The sequence below is a fragment of the Megalops cyprinoides genome, chromosome 22, assembly GCF_013368585.1.
Source record: "Megalops cyprinoides isolate fMegCyp1 chromosome 22, fMegCyp1.pri, whole genome shotgun sequence".
NCBI lineage: Eukaryota > Metazoa > Chordata > Actinopteri > Elopiformes > Megalopidae > Megalops > Megalops cyprinoides.
This window is the reverse complement of record NC_050604.1, coordinates 3,667,052-3,688,906: the sequence shown is the minus strand read 5'-3', so window position 1 is coordinate 3,688,906 and position 21,855 is coordinate 3,667,052. Positions and strand designations below refer to the sequence as shown.

Here is a 21,855-nt window from a genome sequence, read left to right as displayed (position 1 = left end):
CAGTGAGAGGTACTGGGGGCAGGGAGTGACCTGACAACTGGACACACGTCATTGGCCAATCACAGTGGCATGACGCTCTGCACATTTTCTGACACTGAGGAGCCAGTGAGAAAGGAAGAGGTTGGAGGGGTTCTTCATACAACTTGTGAGGTATGAAGTATTATCATGTGTATGCTACAGTGTGGTGTAGTGGCAAGGAGTAATGCTCATAAGCTAAAGGTTACTGGTTTCCCAGGTGGGGCCACTGCCGTTGTACCCTTGGGCAAACCTGAATTGCCCTAGTAAATATCCAGCAGAATAAATGGGTAACGTACAAAACTGTAAATTATACAAGCTGCTCTGGATAGGTGCATCTGCTAAACAATGTAATATGTTAATGCTACAGTGTTCTGTTCTATACTACACCACATTGTGTCTGATAACATTGCATTAGAATAGATGAAGTTTAGTGTGGACTAATGGAGGATTAAAAAAGAGTGAACACACTTCACTTTCACTTTGTGGAAGAGACAACATTTAGACTCTGAATCTGCTTTTTCACTCTACATAAGTATTCATCATATAAATATTCCTATACCCAGGGGTGCAACTACCTATTTCTTTAGATACATGCAAAACCCTGTTTAGCGCCTTTATTTAAATGTTGTGGTGTGTGAATGGAATGCACAACATTTAACACAGTAAACAGGGCTCCTGTGTGTCGAGTCATGTAGGTCTAAACTACAGATTTATGATTCACAATCTACCGTCACAAACATATTCCATATTTAACACTTCAGAGTTAGTTCACGTTAAGGTTTACATTTACATTTACATTTATTCATTTGGCAGACGCTTTTATCCAAAGCGACTTACATAGGTTACAGTTTATGTGTAAGGTTTATGCTAATATGTCTTATCTGCCATGGCTGAATGAAAACAAGAAAGCAGTTTCAGCTGGCACAGTTTTATTTCATTTTTACCAGACAATCCCTCACTGCCAGCCTCAGCACTGTCATTGGGTCCCACCAAAACAAAAAGCAGATTACTGTTCAAATAAATATAAAACACACCTCACAACCCCACATACATCGTCATAGCTTATATGTTCCTTACACACATATTACAGTATTTTCACATAATGCTTACAATATTTACAAGCAATAGTTACAATAGACCTATTTATACCCAACAATTGTAACAAATTACAGCACTTTTACATGCCTTATTTTTGCATTAGACCATCGATCTAAAATTTCATCAAAGGAGGTTAAACATTCCACTTAATATTACTGAGATTTGAGACAAGTGGTCATTGTTCATTGAAGAGTTGAGGTAATTGTTAGTAAGTTTGCTGAAGGACCTCTCAGCTGAGGCCACTGTCAGTGGCATTGTCAAACATACTCGAAAGGTGACAGTCAAAATTGGAAAAACAAAGTTGAGATTTTTCTTGACAAGGAAACTGAGCTTATCTATGGCTTTTTTGACCTTTTAGAATATGGCTTGCAAAGTAAATTTTTTGTATAATACCCCTACACACATCATTTAATGTAATTGAATACAAAGTGACACATTCTTCTAGTTCTTCCTGTGTCATGTTATCCATGTCAGTAATAAAACTAAATTTGTCTGAGAGATGCCTCAGAAGTCTGTTGCAACGCTCACAATCAATACCAATCAATTCATTCAAAATGTCCCACCTCTTCACAGATGAGGTGAAGACCGTTTACAGTCTTTGTACAGTTCCAGAGAAATTCAAACATTCTCAGTTAAAGGATGCTGCACCAGATAGCAATAGATTAAGGAATGAATGAGGCCTCTGGGTTTTTCTGTTGTACTAATGCTTGTACACACGGAATCCCTCTCTTGTTTGAACTATTATCAAAAATCTATCCACAATTAACCAAATCTAATCCAAAATTTTCAATTGTATTAATCAATGTTTCTGATAGGCCTTTGCCAGTTATATCCTACACAGCAGTAACGCCAGCAAAGGATTCGTCTATCTTTGCTTCTTTATTTTCATCTATGTCAACATACCTAATTATATGCATTATGCATTGCATAATACATAGCAGTTTTATCTGTGTGCAGATATTTTCAATAATGCAGTCTGATATTGACTGTAAAAACTTGTTTTGCTTGCACCAAGTCAAATATGACAGTACCCTGTTTGGAAGATACACCTTTTCTAACAAATTCGGCCACTGTAGTGTCATAACGAGCCAATAGCTCGATTATACAAAGGAAAACATAGTTTCTTGAGTCTCCTGATTTGGCTTTTGGCTTGGAATCAAAACTTGTTTCCGGCTATCTTTTTCTGCTGCAATAGCATGTCGCAATTTATTGTCAATAGTTTTCCCAGTCGCAATCGAGAGTGTAATCCATCTACATGACAGCTATCTGTTTCATGATGTTGTAGTGTATTTGAAAGGGACTGCCAGTTATTGTATACCAGCACAAGATGTCTGTCACATGCTTTAGATCTTCCAAATAATTTACAAGAAAACCAGTAAACTTTGTTGTTTTTTTTTTTTTAGAGCACATTAGCCAATCACATTTAACTCACTCCTTATTTGATAGGAGGCAACAGCTGTAAGCTTTAGAAGAGTGTCTATTACTCTTTTCCGATCTGGGATATGGGCCTTCAGGGCATTCTACAGGATCTTTCTCAGTCATCATTTGCCTGAATGAGGCACTATTTCATTGGGTGACAGCCAGTCTAATGGATCAGAGTACGGTGCTGCACATCTCCCCTCTCCTTCAACTATTCTGGATGAGGCTGACAGTTTCCCTGTGCTCACTAGACTCCTATGTCCTGACTGATGAACGCCTGACAACTTTACAATTTTTACCAACCACAAGCTACACTTTTGACACAATGGGATTGTTCAATAGTTATAATTGATCTTAACATAAATAATCAAATTCAGTTTTTTTTAAGACTCAACAGAGAACATTGACAGAGAAGAACAGAGAGGGAAATGGACACTGCTGGTGAGTTCCTGTTTAGGCTCTGTATCATTTGATGGACTATGAAAAACGTTTTCAGATATCTTTTTGTTTTTTCTTAAATATAAATTACATGCTTCGCACTCTTACTGAAAGGCAGTAGAGGGAAAGCTATCTATAGTAGGTGTTCCCTATGTCAGCATTCATAATGCACAGAAATTTATCCGATATTTGGGGACTCCATGTTTCTGTAGAACTGTGGCCTCCTGGACCAGGTGATTAAAGGGTGATGTGGAGAACATACAGGACCAGTGCTGGAGACCGTTGCTGTAGGGGTAAAACCACTATTCCCTCTCTGACAGGTGGAGCACAGCACCTCCTGGAGCTGAGGGTGGTGCTCCTGGGGTGGAGCCGGGCTGGGAAGAGCTCGGCGGGGAACACCATCCTGGGCTGCGACATATTCGAGTTAGCAAGGAGAACTCCACAGTGTGAGTCATTGTACAGAGAAGTGGCTGGGAGGAAAGTCACCGTGGTCGACACTTTTGGCTGGAAGGAATCCTCTGCCCGGGACACTCCGGAGGAGGAGAAACAGGAACTTGTGAACAGTGTGACCCTGTATGGGCATGGCCCTCATGCCATCCTCTTGGTCATTCCTATAGACATCCCGATCACAGAGGAATACAGGAGAGCCGTGGAGGAGCACCTGGAGCTTCTCAATGTGAGGGTCTGGAGACACACTGTCATCCTGTTCACCTTTGGCGACTGTCTCAGAGGCCAGACCATTCATCAGCACATCGAGGGCGAAGGGGCGGCCCTCCAGTGGCTTGTTGGGAAATGTGGGAACAGGTATCATGTTCTCAACAACAAGAAAAGAAAGGATCGCACACAGGTTACAGAGCTGTTGGAGAAAATAGAGCAGATGGTGGCAGGAAATGGAGGCTGCCGTTTTAAAATGGATGGAGGAGATCCAGAGAAGATGAAAGAGCATGCAAGCACAGATGAAGATCAAGCAAAGCAAGGACTACAGACAGATACAACAGAGAGAGAGCTGGGTGAGTGCATTTTATGGCCCATATGGAAATCAGTTTAAATCCATGTGATTAACCATAATTTCCCATATTATAAATGTCATAGTTGTGGCTGCTGCTGCTTCCACAATGACCAACAGGCATCCTGCTATTATTCTGTCTTCATTCTGGCTGCTGCTTCCCAGGACTTCCCCCAGATGGCCTCACTTTCTGTTTATTCACTGTCTCATTCAGTTAATGTGTTACACCTGTGTCTAGTTAGTGTCATCATGTGCTTTGTTATTTAAGCCCTGCCTTTTCCCCTGCTCAGTTTTGAGTTGCCATGCTTTGTGTACTAAGCCTGCTGTTTGCTCTCGAGCCTTTAGTAAAGGAAACTTTGGTTTCTTACAACATTATATTACAGTACATGCATTTAGCAGACACTGTTATCCAGAGTGACTTCCAGCACAATAGAACATAACTGTATCCGTTCAATTTAAATGAGCAACAGTGTCAGACCAGGTTAACAACACTCCCAGACCAGTGAGTGTGAGCATAACATTATTCAATCCCCACCACAACCAATCTTTGCGTTTGGGATTCACCCTGTACCACGTAAATTATATTACATTTCCAACAGTGTCAATGACATAATCATGTTCCAGCTTCAGCAGGAAGGACAAATACAAAGAGAAATGGAGGAAACAATCATCAAACAATATACATTGTTTGTCATGATTATAAGATTTCTCAAATCATAGGTTGAATATGAAGCTTGGTGTCAGGCAGAATGCCCCTCTACTAATTTGAACAGAGTGAGTGGTAAAGCAGAATTTTTTCTGGCTGTGAAACTGGCCCTGAACAATTATTGAGAAGTGGTTCTCAGTAACAGTTGTGCTGGGAATCTTTAGGGCATTTCCTAACTCAGTGGTTCACAGGTTTATTGTAGTTATAATAAAGTATATATATATATATATATATATATATATATATATATATATATATATATATATATATATATATATATATATATTCCTCTATTCTCTATCTGTATCCTTATAGCAGGTAGAGAGCACTTTGTCTCAGAACTGAGGGTCGTGCTTCTGGGGTGGAGAAATACAGGGAAGAGTTCAGCGGGAAACACCATCCTGGGCAGGAAGGAGTTTGGAGCAAGCTCAAAACATCATACAAGAAGAGAAGGCATAGTCGCTGGAAGGAAGATTATTGTGGTGGACACTCCTGGATGGCAAAGAAAGCCAATACTTAACACTTCAGAGCACTATAAACAGAATATTGTGCATTCAGTGTACATGTGCCCCCCAGGACCCCACGCCCTCTTCTTGGTGGTTGAATTATTTTCAGCATTCACAGAGGCACAAAGGAAATCATTGGAGGAACACCTGGAGCTTCTCAGCAAGAGAGCCTGGAAACACGTGATGGTGCTGTTCACAGGCGGGGACCGGCTGCAAGACGCCACCATCAAGCAGCACATCAGCAATCAAGGAGAAGCCCTACAATGGCTGGTACAGAAATGTGGGAACAGGTACCATGTCCTCAACAACAAGAACAGGAATGACTGGTCCCAGGTCACCAAGCTGCTGGAGAGGACGGTGGAGATGGTGGCCGAAAACAATGGCGGTCATTATGAATTGGACAGCAGGGTGTCACAGGAGACAGAGGAGGAGCGGATTCTGGTGGTGGAGCGAGCTCAGCTGAGACTGATGAAGGTGAAGACGGAGAGAGAGAGAATTCAAGCACACTTCAAAGGTTAGAGTCAATTTATTGCATTGTTGGAGCTGCATTTTTGATACCTAATGCCTCATAGCTACACAAAACCAGATATCTGCCAGCTAGTATCCTTCATACAGCCTTGAAGATGTGCCAGCCAGTCACTTGCTATCTAACTATGTGCTAGATAGCTAGGTATTCACGCAGTAACAACTTACCTAATGTTTGCTATTTACTAAATTACTGCTTACTGCTATTTACTCACTAGTTAACTTGAATAGTTAGCTTATGTACAGCATCAACTGAGTAAGAGTAACTGAGTAATATTGTCAAGTCCCTTGGTTGAAATGAAGTTCTAGCTAGATCATTAGCCACCTAAACATGAAATGACATATGGCCAACCAGCCAGCTTGCTCCTGTAAAGGAATACCATGCAATATGAGCTAGAATAAAAGAGGTACTGAAAGGTCAACATGTAGCAGAGTGTTGTCATGCATCATTTTTAGTAAGGTGGACTATGTGGGGCAAAAACACTGCATTTTTCACTAAAGAAGCCATCAAAAAACTATGACTATGACCTCCACAATTTTACTGTATTGCAGCTCATCCCATCACAGCTCCAGAAGATGAAATCACTAAACTGGAAATGCTGGTTCAAACTGTAATGATTTTATAGACTGTTGCCCATTGTGGGGCCAATCCTGGAATAAATGTTTTCCTATCTCTTTGCCAGGGGAGGGACACCGTCTGTTAGAGCTCAGAATGGTTCTTCTTGGAGGGACAGTGACAGAGTTCAGCAGGGAACACCATCCTGGGCGGAGAAAGGTTTGAAACAAGGACAAAAACGAAGAAGTGTGCAGCAAGTCTGGGAGTAGTGAATGGGAGGTGGGTCACTGTAGTGGACACTCCAGGCTGGGTGAGAAGTCTTTCCACACTGAAAACCATTGAGCTGTGCAAGCAGCATATGCTGAACAGTGTCTCAGAGTGTCCTCCGGGACCCCACGTTCTCCTCCTTGTCGTTGATCTGAGTTTGGAATTCACAGAGGCACACAAAAGAGCAGTGGAGGACCACATGGAAGTTTTCAGTGAGAGGGTCTGGAGATACACTATGGTGCTGTTCACCAAGGGAGACTGGTTGAAAGACACCACCATTGAGCAGCACATTGAAATCGAAGGAGAGGCCCTCCAATGGCTTGTGGAGAAATGTGGAAATCCGTACCATGTTTTCAACAATCTAGATCATGGAAATGGCTCTCAGGTCACAGAGCTGCTGGAGAAGATAGAGGAGATAGTGGCAGGAAACAGCGGCCGGTACTTCAGCTCTGTGAGATTCCTGGAGGGTGGGGAAAAAAGCAGAAGCAGAGAACAGGCAATGAAAGGGACAGGTGAGAAAGACAATTTGCCAAATATGGACTTGAAACAAATCATGGACGAGACGAAGAAAGAAATGATCGCGGCAGTGAAACAGATGTTGTTGGACACTCAGACTGCGGAAAGACCTGGTTTAAAAAAATGGAGCAGCACAAGCCTCCCACGTCCCTCTTGTGAGTGCAACTTACTCTTTTGTTTCGTCTGTTTTCTTCTGTCTTTCAACTCTATATCTCTTTTTTCTTATACATTTCTTACAATATCTTCAATTCATGGTCTGCAGAATATCTAAAAGTGTCTTTTGGGTTGTTTACAGTAAGCGGAGGGAGCAAAGCCCCTAGCAGCTTGGCAGAGAGCTGTGAACTGGAACAGGAAGGAGCATGTGCTAAAGTGAATGATTGGCTGAAAAGTTCAGAAAGCTCTGGGTACAGCTCATTGAATTCTGCATCAGACAGAGTGAGCATAGAGGGGACTGAGTTTTGGAAAGAGGATAAAGATGAAGAAGAGGAGAAGGGAGGGGCACGTTGGGAGAAGGAATCTGCAGAGAAGATCAATGAGGAAGTGAACACTGCTGCGGAAGTGGACACTACAGCAGAGAAGTGTTACTCAATCTATTTTTCAATTCTCATTTGTTCCCTATCTTTTCTCTTGTTTTTAATGTTAGGCACCTACTTTCCAATTTAGGCAGTAAACGTTTACCCTGTACAAAGAACATTTAATTTGGATGTGTTTACATTTGAAATTCACAGAGGCCACTAGATTGAGAAGATAACATTCATGTGATTTTCATGAAAAATCAAGGTCCTCAGACTAGATTTTATTGACAAGGGGAAAATTTGACCATGATGCATTTCCCTTGAGGAGATACTAGAATACAAGGAAACTGTTCTGCACCATACCCGGTAGTGGTAGTGGTAATGGTAGTGAACAGTATAGAGTAAAAAAAATCTCCATGCCTTTGTCACAGAGTGCACATGACAACACTGAGTATTTTTACTGTGCAGTTTTATGCAGTATGACTCAAACCTACATGTATGAAGACTTCTTTTATGTTAAAAAAAAACATTTCTAGCCTAAGTTTAGGAACATACCCATAAGATTGGTGTACAGTATACTCAATGCAATAAAAATTTAAAATCCTGAACACCTTTCTTCAACGTTGTATCTTCATTGTATTAAATGTGTTTTGTTTTCCTGTAACTGTTCATGAGTCTCCTGACATTGAGAGCTTGTGTGAATTTAATCTTTTGAAGCAGTTTTACCATGGTTAAAAGCAGTAGCTGTTAACTCTGTCTGCTTCCCATTGGGAATTACAGATGGACTACAGTAACCATCATGTGACAGGAAATTGTCCGGCTACAGAAACCTGGATAAGCTCTGACTCTATGTGTCCTTTTTGAACAACTAAGTACAAACACGGCAGAGGGGTCAGGACATGTGACATAAAACAACCAAATGACTGGATGTTCAAATCCAAGGTGGGGCACTGCTGTTATACCAATGAGAAATCTTTCAACGAATAAGTTCCAAACGAAGATTTGGGAGGAGAATTTACAGATGATCCCTACATAATGTACGAAAACTAGACAAACCGGTCCAGTCCCATCCTGTCATAAAAATCACAAATAGCACTTCACGGCATTTGAAGCTCGCTGTCTGTTCACTTGCTAACGGCTTCTTCATCGAGGATGGATGTCCTGCTCGTCGTGATATCAATGACCTCTTCAGCAAGATTCTGCTCATGGATCCTGTCTCTATCTTTCCCCCTCCCTGCCCCCTATCAGCTTTTCCGGTTCCACTCCCCGGTCGTTTCGGCCGCCTTCATCATCTGTCTTTGGAATTATTCCTGCCACAGACTTTTCCCGGCTTCTGCGAACGAGATTCCACAGCTGAACCTTATTTGGCAGCTGCTGTCACCTAACTAACCATACAGTTTTGTTTTTCTTCCAGGTTTCAAAGCTGTTTTGCAGTTTATTCGAGTTGTAGTTTAGACTACCCATCTTTCCCCTCCCCCTAATCTCCTGTATATAAAAATCTGACGTGTTTGTTAAACGCAATCTTGCACCTCTCCCTCCCGACAGAAAAGTTAGGTTGAATCAATGCAGGGCACGTATGTTCAGGGCATTTTTTTAAGGTTCTTCCTGGGGACTCAACAACCTTAGCCCACGGCCAGTTGCGATCCCTTCATCAGATTCCAAGCCAAAGTTCTGCTATTACCACATCAAACACAGCCTTTAGGCCTACACTTCGATTGTACGGTAGTTCATACCTACTGAAGCAGGCTTTGAAGATAGGGGTGGGTATGTCAGCCAGGTTGTAGCACACTGAGTCATCAGTCGCTAGAGAGTTTCTCAACTGATGTCAGCGGAGTAGCGCACATCCTCTAATGCTCACCAACTCCACTGTGGGACGTTGTGTGACTTGGAAAAACAGCCGTTGGCTACATGAGAGTATATCAGAAGATTGCATTTGTCTCGGCATTTCTGTCAAAGTGCAGCTGCTTATGCGGTGAGATGAGCCTTGTAGGCCTAATTGGCATTTCCAAAACAGAGTTGGATAAATAAGGAAAAAAATACATAAAGCTGTTCTTTTTAAGATTGAAGTAGGCTACATGTGTACATCACAGAAGTATCAGAACAATATATATCAATGTTTATATCTGCTGCTGTTTAGCAATGCAACCTGGGAGAATAGTCGGGGTTAAATCAAAGTGAGCACAAGAGTACAACCTACCCTACAGCCCAAAAAACGATGCCAGTTGTATAAAAGTAGTCTAATGGGAGAAACGTGTGAGGGAGGGAGAGGGTGAGAGGAGAATCATAGACAGATATGATATGATATGCTTGATATATATACACACTATATGGACAAAAGTATTCGGATGCCTGGCCATTACACCAACAGGGACTGTAATGACATTGTATTCAAATACATATACTTTAATATGGAGTTGGTACCCCTTTTGCAATATATATACATCCACTATATGGACAAAAGTATTTGGCCGCACCTGTTTTTCAGGGTTTGGGCTAGGCTGCTTATCTCCAATGAAGGGCAATCTTAATGCTTCAGCATACCAAGACATTTTGGACAATGCTATGCTTCCAACTTTGTGGCAAGAGTTTGGGGAAGGCCCTTTTCTATTGCAACATGACTGTGCCCCAGTGCACAAAGAAAGGAACTGCTGAATTACTTAAAGGCGTGGCAAACGCAGATGTGCTAAACGGCAAATTTAGTTTTAACCCTTTCGCATGTAACTTATTTGTTATGGTATGTAGCGCGCGTTACCTTATATGGTTCGTTATGTTTTCATTTGCGTTATTAAGTTTCTTATAGATTTCAGTTAGCATTTGCTATATTTTTAGAGTTAAATCGCTGTTTCCTCAAAGCTAAAATTAGCTAGAATTTCTTCAATCTAGTGTTAATCGCACCAGTTTTAGCATATGCGCTAAACGGCTAATCACACCGGTGTGACCGTACGCGCGAAACTGTTAAAACGAAATTTGCCGCTCAGCACATCTGCGTTTGCCACGCCTTTCAGTAATTCAGCCAGGTAAATATCCGCGCTGGAATTACGGAAGGGAGTTGCGATCAAACTAATTTGCCTTAAAACATTAACGCGTTAAAGTTTCCAGATTAATCGAGCGTTGACGCGTTAACGTTGACAGCCCTAATATATATATATATAGTATTTATCGATGGGCCTGATGCCACTAACTATGTAGCTATCGTTCATTTGACAGACAAACGAACGATAGCTACATAGTTAGTGGCATCAGGCCCATCGATAAATACTGTTACAATAATACGACGAATATTCATAAAGTATTCCATTGCCCAAGCAGCTCTCGAACACCAGAAGGAAGTGTAAGTACATTTACTGCTAGTTATACGAAAGCCAATAATTGTAGTAGACAGAGAAAACTTCAAATTTCAAACGCATATCAGATTATTTAAAAAAGTCCGAACAATCATATCGTGATAATTCCCTGAACTGGTTCATTCCCCTGCTGGTTGTGTCTCTATAGTTGAAAGGTGAGCTTTCGGAATTTGCTCCAACCTGAGTGACGCAAACCCGAGCAGCTACTGTGTGACGTAACAATAATTCGATCAAACTAAGCTTTATATTTGACAGAATCTGTGCTTTGTATCATTTCAGAAAATTATCTCTTAAGATAAACGCTGAACTAAAGTGTTACAGCCCGTGGATTTACTGGAGTGTCATCATGTTGTGCATACACTTTAGCCCAGGTAGCCTGTGGACATGACGAGGTTACTGTGGAGCGTGTCTATTTTTACTTTGCTTTTTCAGTTAAGCCAAATCGGCCTTCCTCAATTACTCAGCAAAAAATGTTACTGTGAGTATTTCCGCACGGGCGAACATCCAATGTGAAAATGGTATTTATTCATAAGTCTATAGCTACCCAGTTCTTCAGATAATTAGATAGCTCGTTAGCTTCACCAGATAATCAGGTCCCTACTAGTTACGAGATTGCTGTTTTCATAACTAGCTGTACAAAAAGCGTAATGCAGACCTATTACACTGACAAAGTAGTAAGATATGTTACGGGGAATTGAAATTCCAGACACTAAAATATATTTAGCCAAAACACATAAATGTGTTTAAAATTGCACATTTTAATAGCAAATTTCAAAAATATCATTTTGATTGTGTATTGGATTTAAGTTTTTTTGATACACAGATTTCTCAATGAAACGCCGTTGTTAAATCTTGTGTGTGTTGGTCTCACCACATTTTATCCCGATTGTACAACTTGCAAGGCGATAATAGAAATTATGCTTTATTTGTGTTTTCTTTCGTACTGAATGTTAACTTGGAGAAGCGATAAATTGGACAGGATAAATTATGTTTACTGGACGTGTTTCGTTGGTAGCAGTGTCCTAAATTTAAATGTTGTTTTAAAGTTGTTTCAAATTAACTGAAAACCGCGTCTCACTTGTTTGGAAAACATGTAGTTTCACAAATCAAAGCTTGTCGGGTACCATGCTCGTATGACAGCTAACGTAATGGATTAAATGTTCATGCCAGAGTCATGAAGCGCATGCTTTTCTCGGCATGTAAAGTGTTGGAATTCATCCGTAGCCGCATGGACAAACCCCAGACACCTGCGACGAAATCGTGCTCACAGTGCATAACTCTGTTAGGGACACACTGAAAACATGTTCAGGTATCTAAATTAATCCTCTTTCCCCAGTGGCAGTGCGTGAGGAGGAGGATCCACAGGTCTTTGAACCTGACCCTCAGTTCCTCAACTTTGACCCTGGCTCAGGAGGTATATCAGAGACTGAGACAGAAAGTGTGAGTATACATTCAAGTTGATATGACTAATCATTAAAATTAGTCAATGAATATAGGTACTAATGATTTTGATTTCAATGACATTACTAATCATTAAAATCTAAACATACTGAAAATCTCTATGGTAATAAATGTATGTAACACCTTTGTGTTTGTAAAAGTTTTTCTTTTTGATTTACATTATTTTAAAATTGTTCGTAGGTTGTCAGAAATGACCTGAAAATTCTCATTACTCACTTGCATTTAAGCCAGTCTTTGAGTTTGAGACCATAATGCTTAGCAGTATTTAAATTTAGTGTTTAATTCATTGATTGTTTTTTTTTTCTTATTTTACTCAGAAAACGGATTTTGTAAATGCAGGTAGCAGAGATCTCAAAGGTTTAGCTTCTATCCACCCTGAGAAGACTCAGAATAGCCCAAAAGCCACATTGGAACAGTTGCCATCAACAGGTATCTTGTTACCACTCCTGTATGACTGACATTCTTAAGAGGTATAGTGTACATTTGGTCATGTTGACATGTTTCAAAGTCTACAATATGTGTGTGATCAACCCAAAGATGGACCATCATGGGATTCCAGTAATATGGACATGAGCAAGTGTCTCCATACAGCTCAGGAACATTTGGATAATTATGCCAGAACGGTAAATAAATTTAATTTGTGTATTTGATTTCTGAGGGGATGAGAATAAGATATCAATTCTATTTATTATCAATGCTGATACAAATACAGTTTATGTGTGTGGTAATCATAATCCATAATGTATACTAGTATAATTACTGACATTTTACTTCTTGTTATTGAAACAGTACAAAATATTCTGTGTGGAAACAAGTGAATTAAGTATCATGACATTAGCATTCAGTTTTATGATTCTACAAGCACAAATCAGTCAGATCTTAGCATGATACTAGCTGTGTGTGCCCCAGCATTCACATTCTAAAAGTAGTTTATCCTATTAGACAATGTTATCCCATAAGTCAGTGTCTAGAGGGGATTTGTCCTCTGTACCCAAAAGGGACTAAGCTTTTATCCCTTTCTTGAATCACACATTTCTCTTAGAATAACATATGTAGGAATATTTGTGTATTGAAACGACCTCCAGTTGAATCAATGCCAATCTGGGGAGCAGGTGTTTTAAGTTTTACATTTTTTGCGGAATTTCCTTTCAGATCATCTCCAGCATATTAAAGGAATGGCAGCCAAAGCCCACCTTCAGTGGACTGCCTTGGTATGCTGTGGTCATAATTGTCCTCATTGATATCATCATATTCTTCATCTTTCTTTGGAGAACAATGCATGCCGTAAGTCTCCTTTTCATTGCTGGCATCATTAATGTTTGCCTTTATATGTTATCACTGTACATGGTATCTCACTGTCCTCCTCTCATGTTGTACCATGAAGCCACTTCAGCTGGCTGAGCTGCTCTGAACTGCATGCAAGGCAAAACAGTGATTGAGACATAATTATGCTACTCTCCTCTGAAATTTGTCACAACTACCCCTTCATGGCCATCGTATTACTGATCCTATAACTCTAATTCACAATTCATGCTGCCTGTCAGTTACATAACCTTGTATCAGTCACTGAATTACTATTTACCAGCAGTATTCGATTCAATTCAATTTCATTTTATTTGTGTAGCTCTTTGTATCAATATAAAAATGAACATGTCTCAGTTGTTTGTGTAGTCTCTTGGCAAATATCTGTTGGATATTGTTCTTTGCAGTGTTTAGCAGTAGACACAGATATGCAGGTTATGAAGTGAGTAGTTTGGATTCAGTGATGTTTTTCTGGCACAGGTGAAGACCACTCTGTCAAGCCTGAAAGGTGAAAATGATCAGCAAGAAAGGAAATTTCAGCAGCTGGAAGGTATCTTCTACGGAGAGTATTTCACTCATAATTATCAAATTTCCTGTATCTGACTTGTGACAATTTATGCCCCAGAACAAGTCAAGATGCTGAAGCAGGGCAGAGATGCTCTGAATTATGAGAAATGGCAGCTGAAAGAACACATCAAACTCCTCCAGCAGATCTTGCACCTAAACGAGCTTTACCAGGACAGTAACAATACTGGACAGCAGTAAGTATCCAGCGAGAGACTGCTAAGGGAAAGATGGGTGTGTACACTTGGCACTGTTAATTAAGTGCTATGTCATTAACATATATGCAGTACACACAGACAACAAAACAGAACATACACTTTTGAGGAAGCCATAACCTTAATCAGTAAATATATAAAATGTTAAATAGTGTATTGCACAGTATATTGTATGAGTGTGGGATTCAATAGAGGTTTAAACATCATGGGAAATAGGATCTGAAAATAAAGGCTTGTGCAGTGGAAGGCTGTAGCCCCTTGTGCACTGTGTGTTGCAGGAAACTGGACTCTGAGAATCATGAATCAGAGGCACGGATGAAGGAGGCCCTCAGGATTCAGAAACATAAGATGCAGGAGATGGAACGACAGCATCTCAAAACTGAGGCCCTCCTTAATACCAAGGTGAGCAAGTCCTAATACTGTACTCTCCCCTTGCTAGAATCACATCTGCCCAGTGGGATGTAATTTTTAAAGCAGTATTCCTGCAAATTGTATACTTAATAGTGGGTTTACATTGATATGTCTTGAAGGTTTTAAGCATTAGAGGAGACCCTTGTTTCTGAATTTGAAACACTATCTTACAATTATTTCACATTTGGCACTTTGAATAAATACACATATTACTTGTTTTTTGCATTATTACATTGTTTTCTATACTGGATGTGTGTCTGCTTTTGTTTTGTCCTCCCTGGTATGTATTGTAGTAGCAGATTTCTCTATTGGGAGTCACTAGAATATGTCCCCACAAGAGAAGGGTCTCTAGTCTAAGAACTGATTTTAATTGCTTTTATTAGCTAAATGCACTGCATCCCTTGCAATATCTAATGATTTCTCTTGTCAGATCTTGTGCCAACTGTAACTTGTCTCTCTCCTCAGATTGCCCTTGAGGAAAAACGAGTGCAGGAAAATTGGGTAAGAAGGACATGAACACAATTCATATCAAAAGATTGTGTGAACTGATGTCTCTGGTCTGGATGGAATATTCATTTTGTCTCCTTTTACCCCCAGATCAACACCTGTGTGGCAGAACGTGCTCTGGAAGCTGAGAGGAAAGAGACCGCCAGCCTGAGAGAGCAGTGAGTTCATTTGTCAGCAGCATCCAATTAAATGTTATGGGCAGGCATTAGGATGGGTAACAGGATTGGTAGGGAACAACTGTCAGTTAAAGGCTAGTGCCTATCAGCTGAGATTGTGACAGTGTGTTCGGTGGATTTTGATAATATTCTCGTCATTGAACCAAATGGACAGTGTTTATAGTATGGCAAAGAAAGATTGAATAGTGTGTTTTTATCTTTTTACAGACTGATGGAAGCTCTAACTAAACTGGCTCATATCAGGAGCCCTGTGTTTTTACCTGCTACAGTCAGTTTTGACCAACAAATGACCGATCATAGCAAAGGTGACTAATTTTATATTTTCGCACAGCTGGTATTCTTAAAAGTGCTCTGCTAGGCTATGCTAGATCTACATTTCACTTGGTTAGTGGTTAATGTAGACTCCTGTAATTTGACCCTTTTCCCCTGATCATTGAGTGGTCTCTCTCTTCCAGATGGCAGTGCCATGCAGACATCTTCTGGCAGTGCTTTGGATGAATCAGTAAGCTAACATCATAAAATGACTTCAAGCATTTAGAAACAGAACTGACAAAATATTAAATATTCTATATGTATACCAAAGTAATTTCACTGCTTGCACAATCCCTAGTTTTAATCGCACTTTATTTTAAGCAATTAAAACTGTCAAATCATGAATGCATATGTGTAATTTGACCCATGATGACCATTTTAAATGATGAAATTTGGCTAAAATTAAACATTTCTGTTGCTGCCCCACGTTTAAAACCAAATATCTGTAAATACATCTGTTGAAAGGTTTATGCAATGAAATGACTGTTAAGACTCACTGATATGTTTTCTGTCACAGGAGAACACCACTTTCCTCAGTGTCAGTGATGAAGTAGATCAGTACAAGAAGAAACTGCAGGCTTCAGAGAATATGGTTCAGCAGCTAGAAGGTACACTGCACAGAGAGGATTTACCATTAGCCAATAATACCTGACGTCCCTGTATTTATTTTAATTATGCCTATTTGTGCTTCAGAACACATTCAGAAGTTGGAGTGTGACAAAGCTTCCCTGCACAGTCAAAAACAGTACATGGATAATCTGATTGCAATCATGCAAGAGAAGCTTGCGATTATGGATGACCTGTGTCAACAAAAGGACAATGCTCTACAGGAGTAAGTATCAGACAAGATACAGCTAACACACTAGCTAGCTAGTGAACTAATTCTGGCTAGGTAGCTAAATTTGTAATGTAGTAGCTAGGTATAAAATTCTGTTTTCAGCCAATTGTGTTGCCTGCTAGTCCAATTCAAGTGTTAAGAAAAGATATGTCAACAAATCTTTTGTGAGATTTCGTAAGGGAGCGTCACATTGATGATAAAAACGTGACAGTCATGCCAGGTGAGTGAGAGTTGGCATGAGAGTTAGAGGCTTTGCTCGAAAGATGGTCTGTTTGTGGCTATTTAAGGCTGCTATAGCAGGCATGCTTTACTCCAGAGGCAGTCTAACTATAGCTGTTGTAAGCCTTTAACAGTTGTATTATGATATCAGCTGTACATGACAGAATGAATATTCTATTCATATTAGCCAATGGACATATTTTTGATGTAAAACAATATACTAGGTATTGACACAAAAAGCACTACCTGTACTACCTGAATGCATTGGACATGTTTTATAAGTGTAGCTCAAAAGCTGTAGGAGATGTTCTATACAGAATATTGAATGAAATAAGCAGATAAAGACAAAGAGAAGAACAGTAGCATGCAATAGATCTCCTGTTGTAAACAGGGTTGAGAGGGTTACTTTTAACATGTATTCCACTACAGATTACAGAATACTTTCCCTAAAATGTAATTTGTAACGTATTCTGTTAGATTACTCAAGGTAAGTAACGTAATCTAAATACTGTGGATTACTTTCTGAACAGTTTTTTAAAGAATGTTCATCCAACTAAGGTTCTGAGCAGTTATTTTTAGAATGTTCACTTAGCATTGTTGTGGCTACCCCCCTGTAGCCACAACAATGGTAAGTGAACATTCTAAATTGTCATTGGCACCCCCATGTTAATAGGGTGACCAGGTGTCCTGCTTTGCGTTGTACTGCACAGCATTTTGACCCTTTGTCCCGCATCCTGCATATTGAGATAATGTCCCGCATTTTCATTGGTCATTTGGTTTTTAATTGTCAGAAATAAGAACACATGGATACGTTCTCTTACCCGCCCGGCACATGAGCAGCTTATTCCGTTGCGGCATAGTTTCTACTCTATTTAATAGCGCTACGTCAAAAGCAGCAACCTGGCTCATACAAATACAGCATAGCCAAGCTTTTCTAAAAGCCTGGCTTTCATCCAATAGTTGAGAAGAGAGCAGTGAAGGCAGTCATCAAGAGGCTGTGACGGCCGTCAATCAAACTGTACAGACGTGGAGCCGGTGACATGTTAGTTGCAAAATTAGTGTGCCTTTGGGATGACAAACAGCACTGTGCTCATCATATCTTTCATATAGCAAAAGCTGTAGCCTGCATCTTTTATTGCCTAACTGGTGTGCTGTGGAATTGACTAGAGGACAAAGTATAGGTGTTTACAAGCTGAAAGGCAGAATGCAAATGTTCGGATGTTCTAAAACGGTTAATGTGAAAAGGCTTAACGTGACTTAATGTTCCAAAACAGCGATCAATGATCACCAAATTTCTCTCAGACATCTCTTGTCATAAACACTTCCACCTGTCAAAAAATCAAAACCGAAATCCTATGAGTATGGACGTTATCTTACATTAAGTGTTGTCCTCTCAATTGACGCCCATTATAAGGAAAAGGCTTAACGTGGCTTAATGTTCCAAAATAGTGTCCAATGATGGACAAAATTTGGGTTCCTATGGGGAAAACTTCAATGAAAATGTCAGCGTTTATATTAAACCCATGGGGTCGTCATATTGGTTCTTGAATGTGTTCATTATCAAAAACGTGTTTGAGAAGTGTAGTCCTGATACGTTGCTGTTTTGGTCCTGTTTTGGACCCTTTCATTGGTTTTCAGTTTTGCTTTTTTGAAAGGAGATAGTTATTATGACATGTGAGATGTCAGACAAATTTGGTGATCATTGATCGCTGTTTTGGGACAATAAGCCGCATAAAGCATTTTAGAATGTCCCCAAATGTTTCCTATTCAGTTAGATAGACATTATATCAAAGTTTTAGGTTACCTCATTTCCCGCATTGTCCCACGCAAACTCACTATTCTTCCCACATTTTGCTCTCTTTGCATCTGGTCACCCTACATATTAAGTCTATGGGCATTTCATTGCAGTTTCTTCAGAATTGTAAATGTTAATTCAAAAACTACATTACACAAAAACATGAGTTAGAAAAGGCACGAGCCACCCTAAATACATTGTGAGTGAGAAAGGAGTAGCTTAACAATTTAATGTACAATATGCATAATGTAAAATTGTTGGAGTAATTGCAGTTTTGAACATGTGAAATTTCACTTGTTTTGTCACTATATCTACTTGTTAGCTAGTTAACTTTAATACTATACCTACTAGCCTACTAGCTAGCTGAATAGCTAATCCAGTACAGTCAAACTATGTAAGATAGTTAGCTAGTGATCAATATTAGCTTAAATAATGAAAAAGAGAACTTACTTCAGAACGCTTTTTCAGGTTAGAGGTCGACTCTTTTGAAGCAGATAGCAATTTGGTTGCTGGCAAACACAGCTTGCATTGTACTGTTATGTTGCGACCTTTGCCAAATTTGAAAGTAAAATGGTCCCAGTATTTCCATAACATAAACGAGTTGCGCTGGTTGCTTTCTATCTCACTTTCCATTCTACTGTCTTTCATGAGGGGCATATGGGAGATACACCCCAGAGTTGCCTATCATTGGATAGATTTTCCAACTGAATAAACATTAAACAAAAAAAAAGAACAAAATTAAATGGAAAAAAATCCAATGTAATCTCTTCAGTAATCTAAATATTTTAAAAATGTAACTAATTTCATTACCATCAATTTAAATGGTAACTGTAATGGAATACAGTTACTCATATTTTGTATTTTAAATACATAACACCGTTACATGTATTCCGTTACTCCCCAACCCTGGTTGTAAATGAATGTTCAAATGCTTGGCTGGAGGAAAGAGATGTATGGTACAGCTGACAAAACGACAGGAGTGAGGAGCTAAAAATCAAACTTAAGAATAAGTGTGTGCTCTCTGTGTTGCAGGAAGCTGGCTCAGGAACAGCTGGAGCAGCATGAGAAGGACATTAGAGCTGCAGGACCCAAGGAGGAAATCAGGGCGTTCAAGCAGAGGATCCAGGAGATTGAGGGAAAGCATCATAAAACTGAGGCTGACCTCCAGTCAAAGGTTAGCAATTCCATACTGTACCAATGATGTTCACTGCCCTTACAGGAATCACATTTTCCCAGTGTGATGTGACTCTTTTTGTGTTTTTTTCCTGTAAATTCAGCATCTATTGGGTATCTATTGGTTTCCAGTTAGTGTTCAACAGAATACACTGTGCTTGATGTTATCCATATTTAACATTTACACTCACTGTGAAATGCATACTTTAGCTGTGTTTGCTCAGGTGTTTGGATGTGTTTCTCTAATTTTATTACACTAGCCATACCTTGCACTGACTGTCCCCTCTCTCTCCACAGATTGAATTTCATAAGAAACAGGCAGAGCAGAACAGGGTAAGAAAGACATGATCACAATTCACAGCAGCTCATTTTGTGATTCTGTATCTTTAAATAACAGAATATTCATTCTTCTTCCTTTGTCTGCAGATTAGCACCCTTGTGTCTGAACGGGCCCTCCTGTTAGAGAGGAGAGAGACAGAGAGCCTCCGTAAAAAGTGAGTTTATTTACCATGGAATGCTTAAATGGTTTATTGGCATGTATTGGGATGGGTAATGGCCTCAGATTTATTATTAAATGGCAAACAATTGTCAGATAAATGCTCATCAAATGAGATGATCTCAGTACAAAAAAAACAAGGAACGAACCCTCTAAATCCTAGCAGGGATGCCTGGAAGAAATTACTGGGGGAAATGAGGAGAGCCTTATTATACAGAACTATGATGGCCCTTGTTGGGCTGAATGACCTCTTCTCTACTTTTAACTGAATCTTACATACAGTAAGCCAAGGCTGTCATTGTCTGAATGTTTTTGTCTGTTCACAGGCTGGTGGAGGTCAGTGCTAAATTGGCTGGGTACCAAGGATTACTCTGTGAACCCACTGCTAGCTGCTCTGCCCAGCAGATACCCCCTGCTAGAAAAGGTGAGTGGGTCATTCTTTCCTCTTTCACTGTCCAAGCCACCCATTACCCCTGATAGAACATGGTCACTCCCTGCCACTAATGGTTTCATAGCTGGTGTGCCCATTTTCAGAAGATTCTGCTTTTCACAGCATTTCACAGCACACTGGCTCAGTTGTGTATTCACGGTCTAATGACATGCATTGCTGCTATCACATTGCTGCAAGAGCAGGTTCATCTGCTTACATTGGTCTCGGTTAGTTATTATTTCAGACACCTCTGATCTGAGCTTCTTGCCTCATCATTGTATGTTCTGTCTTCTAGGTGTTACAAAGAAGAGTGATTTGGGTGAATTGGTAAGTTACCGAATTTGGAAAATATTTCAAACTTGTTTGGTTGTAGTTTCAGGGATTTTAAATTATACTGTTTGGCCATGTTGGAACGTCTGTTGTGATATTTGCCATTTGTCTGTAAAGTGCGAGTTGTTGATTCTAAGCCATACTCACAGGCAAGGAAGTTAACGGCTGAAATTCCATGATGTATTTCCTTACACAGACAAATAGCACTCCTGAAGCTCTTGAAAAGGAACACAATTCATTCATGAAAAAACTGCTGGCAGAGGAGTGTGAGCTTCAGCAGCTGCAGGGTAAGTTGCACAGAAAATATTTATTATCATCTGAGCAAATTTGTAAATGCTTTCATCTGAAGTGTGACTATTTGTCCTCCAGAAGAAAACAGCACTAGCACTCTGGAGCAGGAACGAGCTACAAGTAAAGACAAATGCCATCTCAAAATGCAGATTAAGAGCCTCCAGCACAAACTGAACAAAATGAAGGAGATGTTTCAGTAAAAAGATGAGGCTCTACAGCAGTAAGTGTCAAAGCAGGAAGGTGGGGTTCCTGAGTGGCTCAGTCAGGAAAGGAAGACAGCCTATAGCCCACGAGAGCACAAGTTCCAGTCAATTGCTGGAAACAACTGATTAAATATACGCATACGCATAACTCCTAATGGGCCAGAGAACTTGTCGTTTAAGGCCTCCCAAATTTCTCAGTTCTTTTTCTGGGGGAGATA

General features: G+C 40.0%; 1 protein-coding gene across 1 annotated transcript; it reads left to right on the top strand.

Annotated features, from left to right (window-relative positions):
- Window positions 1-2,963: 2,963 nt before the first annotated feature.
- On the top strand, window positions 2,964-21,634 carry LOC118770011. The gene is made up of 22 exons (XM_036517449.1): window positions 2,964-2,976; window positions 3,294-3,983; window positions 5,004-5,705; window positions 6,710-7,051; window positions 7,351-7,595; window positions 11,063-11,069; window positions 12,251-12,328; window positions 14,303-14,438; window positions 14,735-14,858; window positions 15,333-15,368; window positions 15,465-15,532; window positions 15,758-15,855; window positions 16,006-16,052; window positions 16,380-16,470; window positions 16,556-16,694; window positions 19,747-19,888; window positions 20,185-20,220; window positions 20,314-20,381; window positions 20,710-20,807; window positions 21,109-21,140; window positions 21,340-21,430; window positions 21,513-21,634. The coding sequence occupies exons 1-22, from the start codon at window positions 2,964-2,966 to the stop codon at window positions 21,632-21,634; spliced, it is 3,405 nt and encodes a 1,134-aa protein (XP_036373342.1).
- The last annotated feature ends 221 nt before the right edge of the window (window positions 21,635-21,855 follow it).

Bases quoted from the DNA above. Each gene is read 5' to 3' on its own strand.
- LOC118770011 (XM_036517449.1), top strand. The intron at 16,471-16,555 runs GTACACTGCACA...TTTGTGCTTCAG, and splicing joins TATGGTTCAGCAGCTAGAAG to AACACATTCAGAAGTTGGAG. The intron at 20,221-20,313 runs GTAAGAAAGACA...CTTTGTCTGCAG, and splicing joins AACAGGCAGAGCAGAACAGG to ATTAGCACCCTTGTGTCTGA.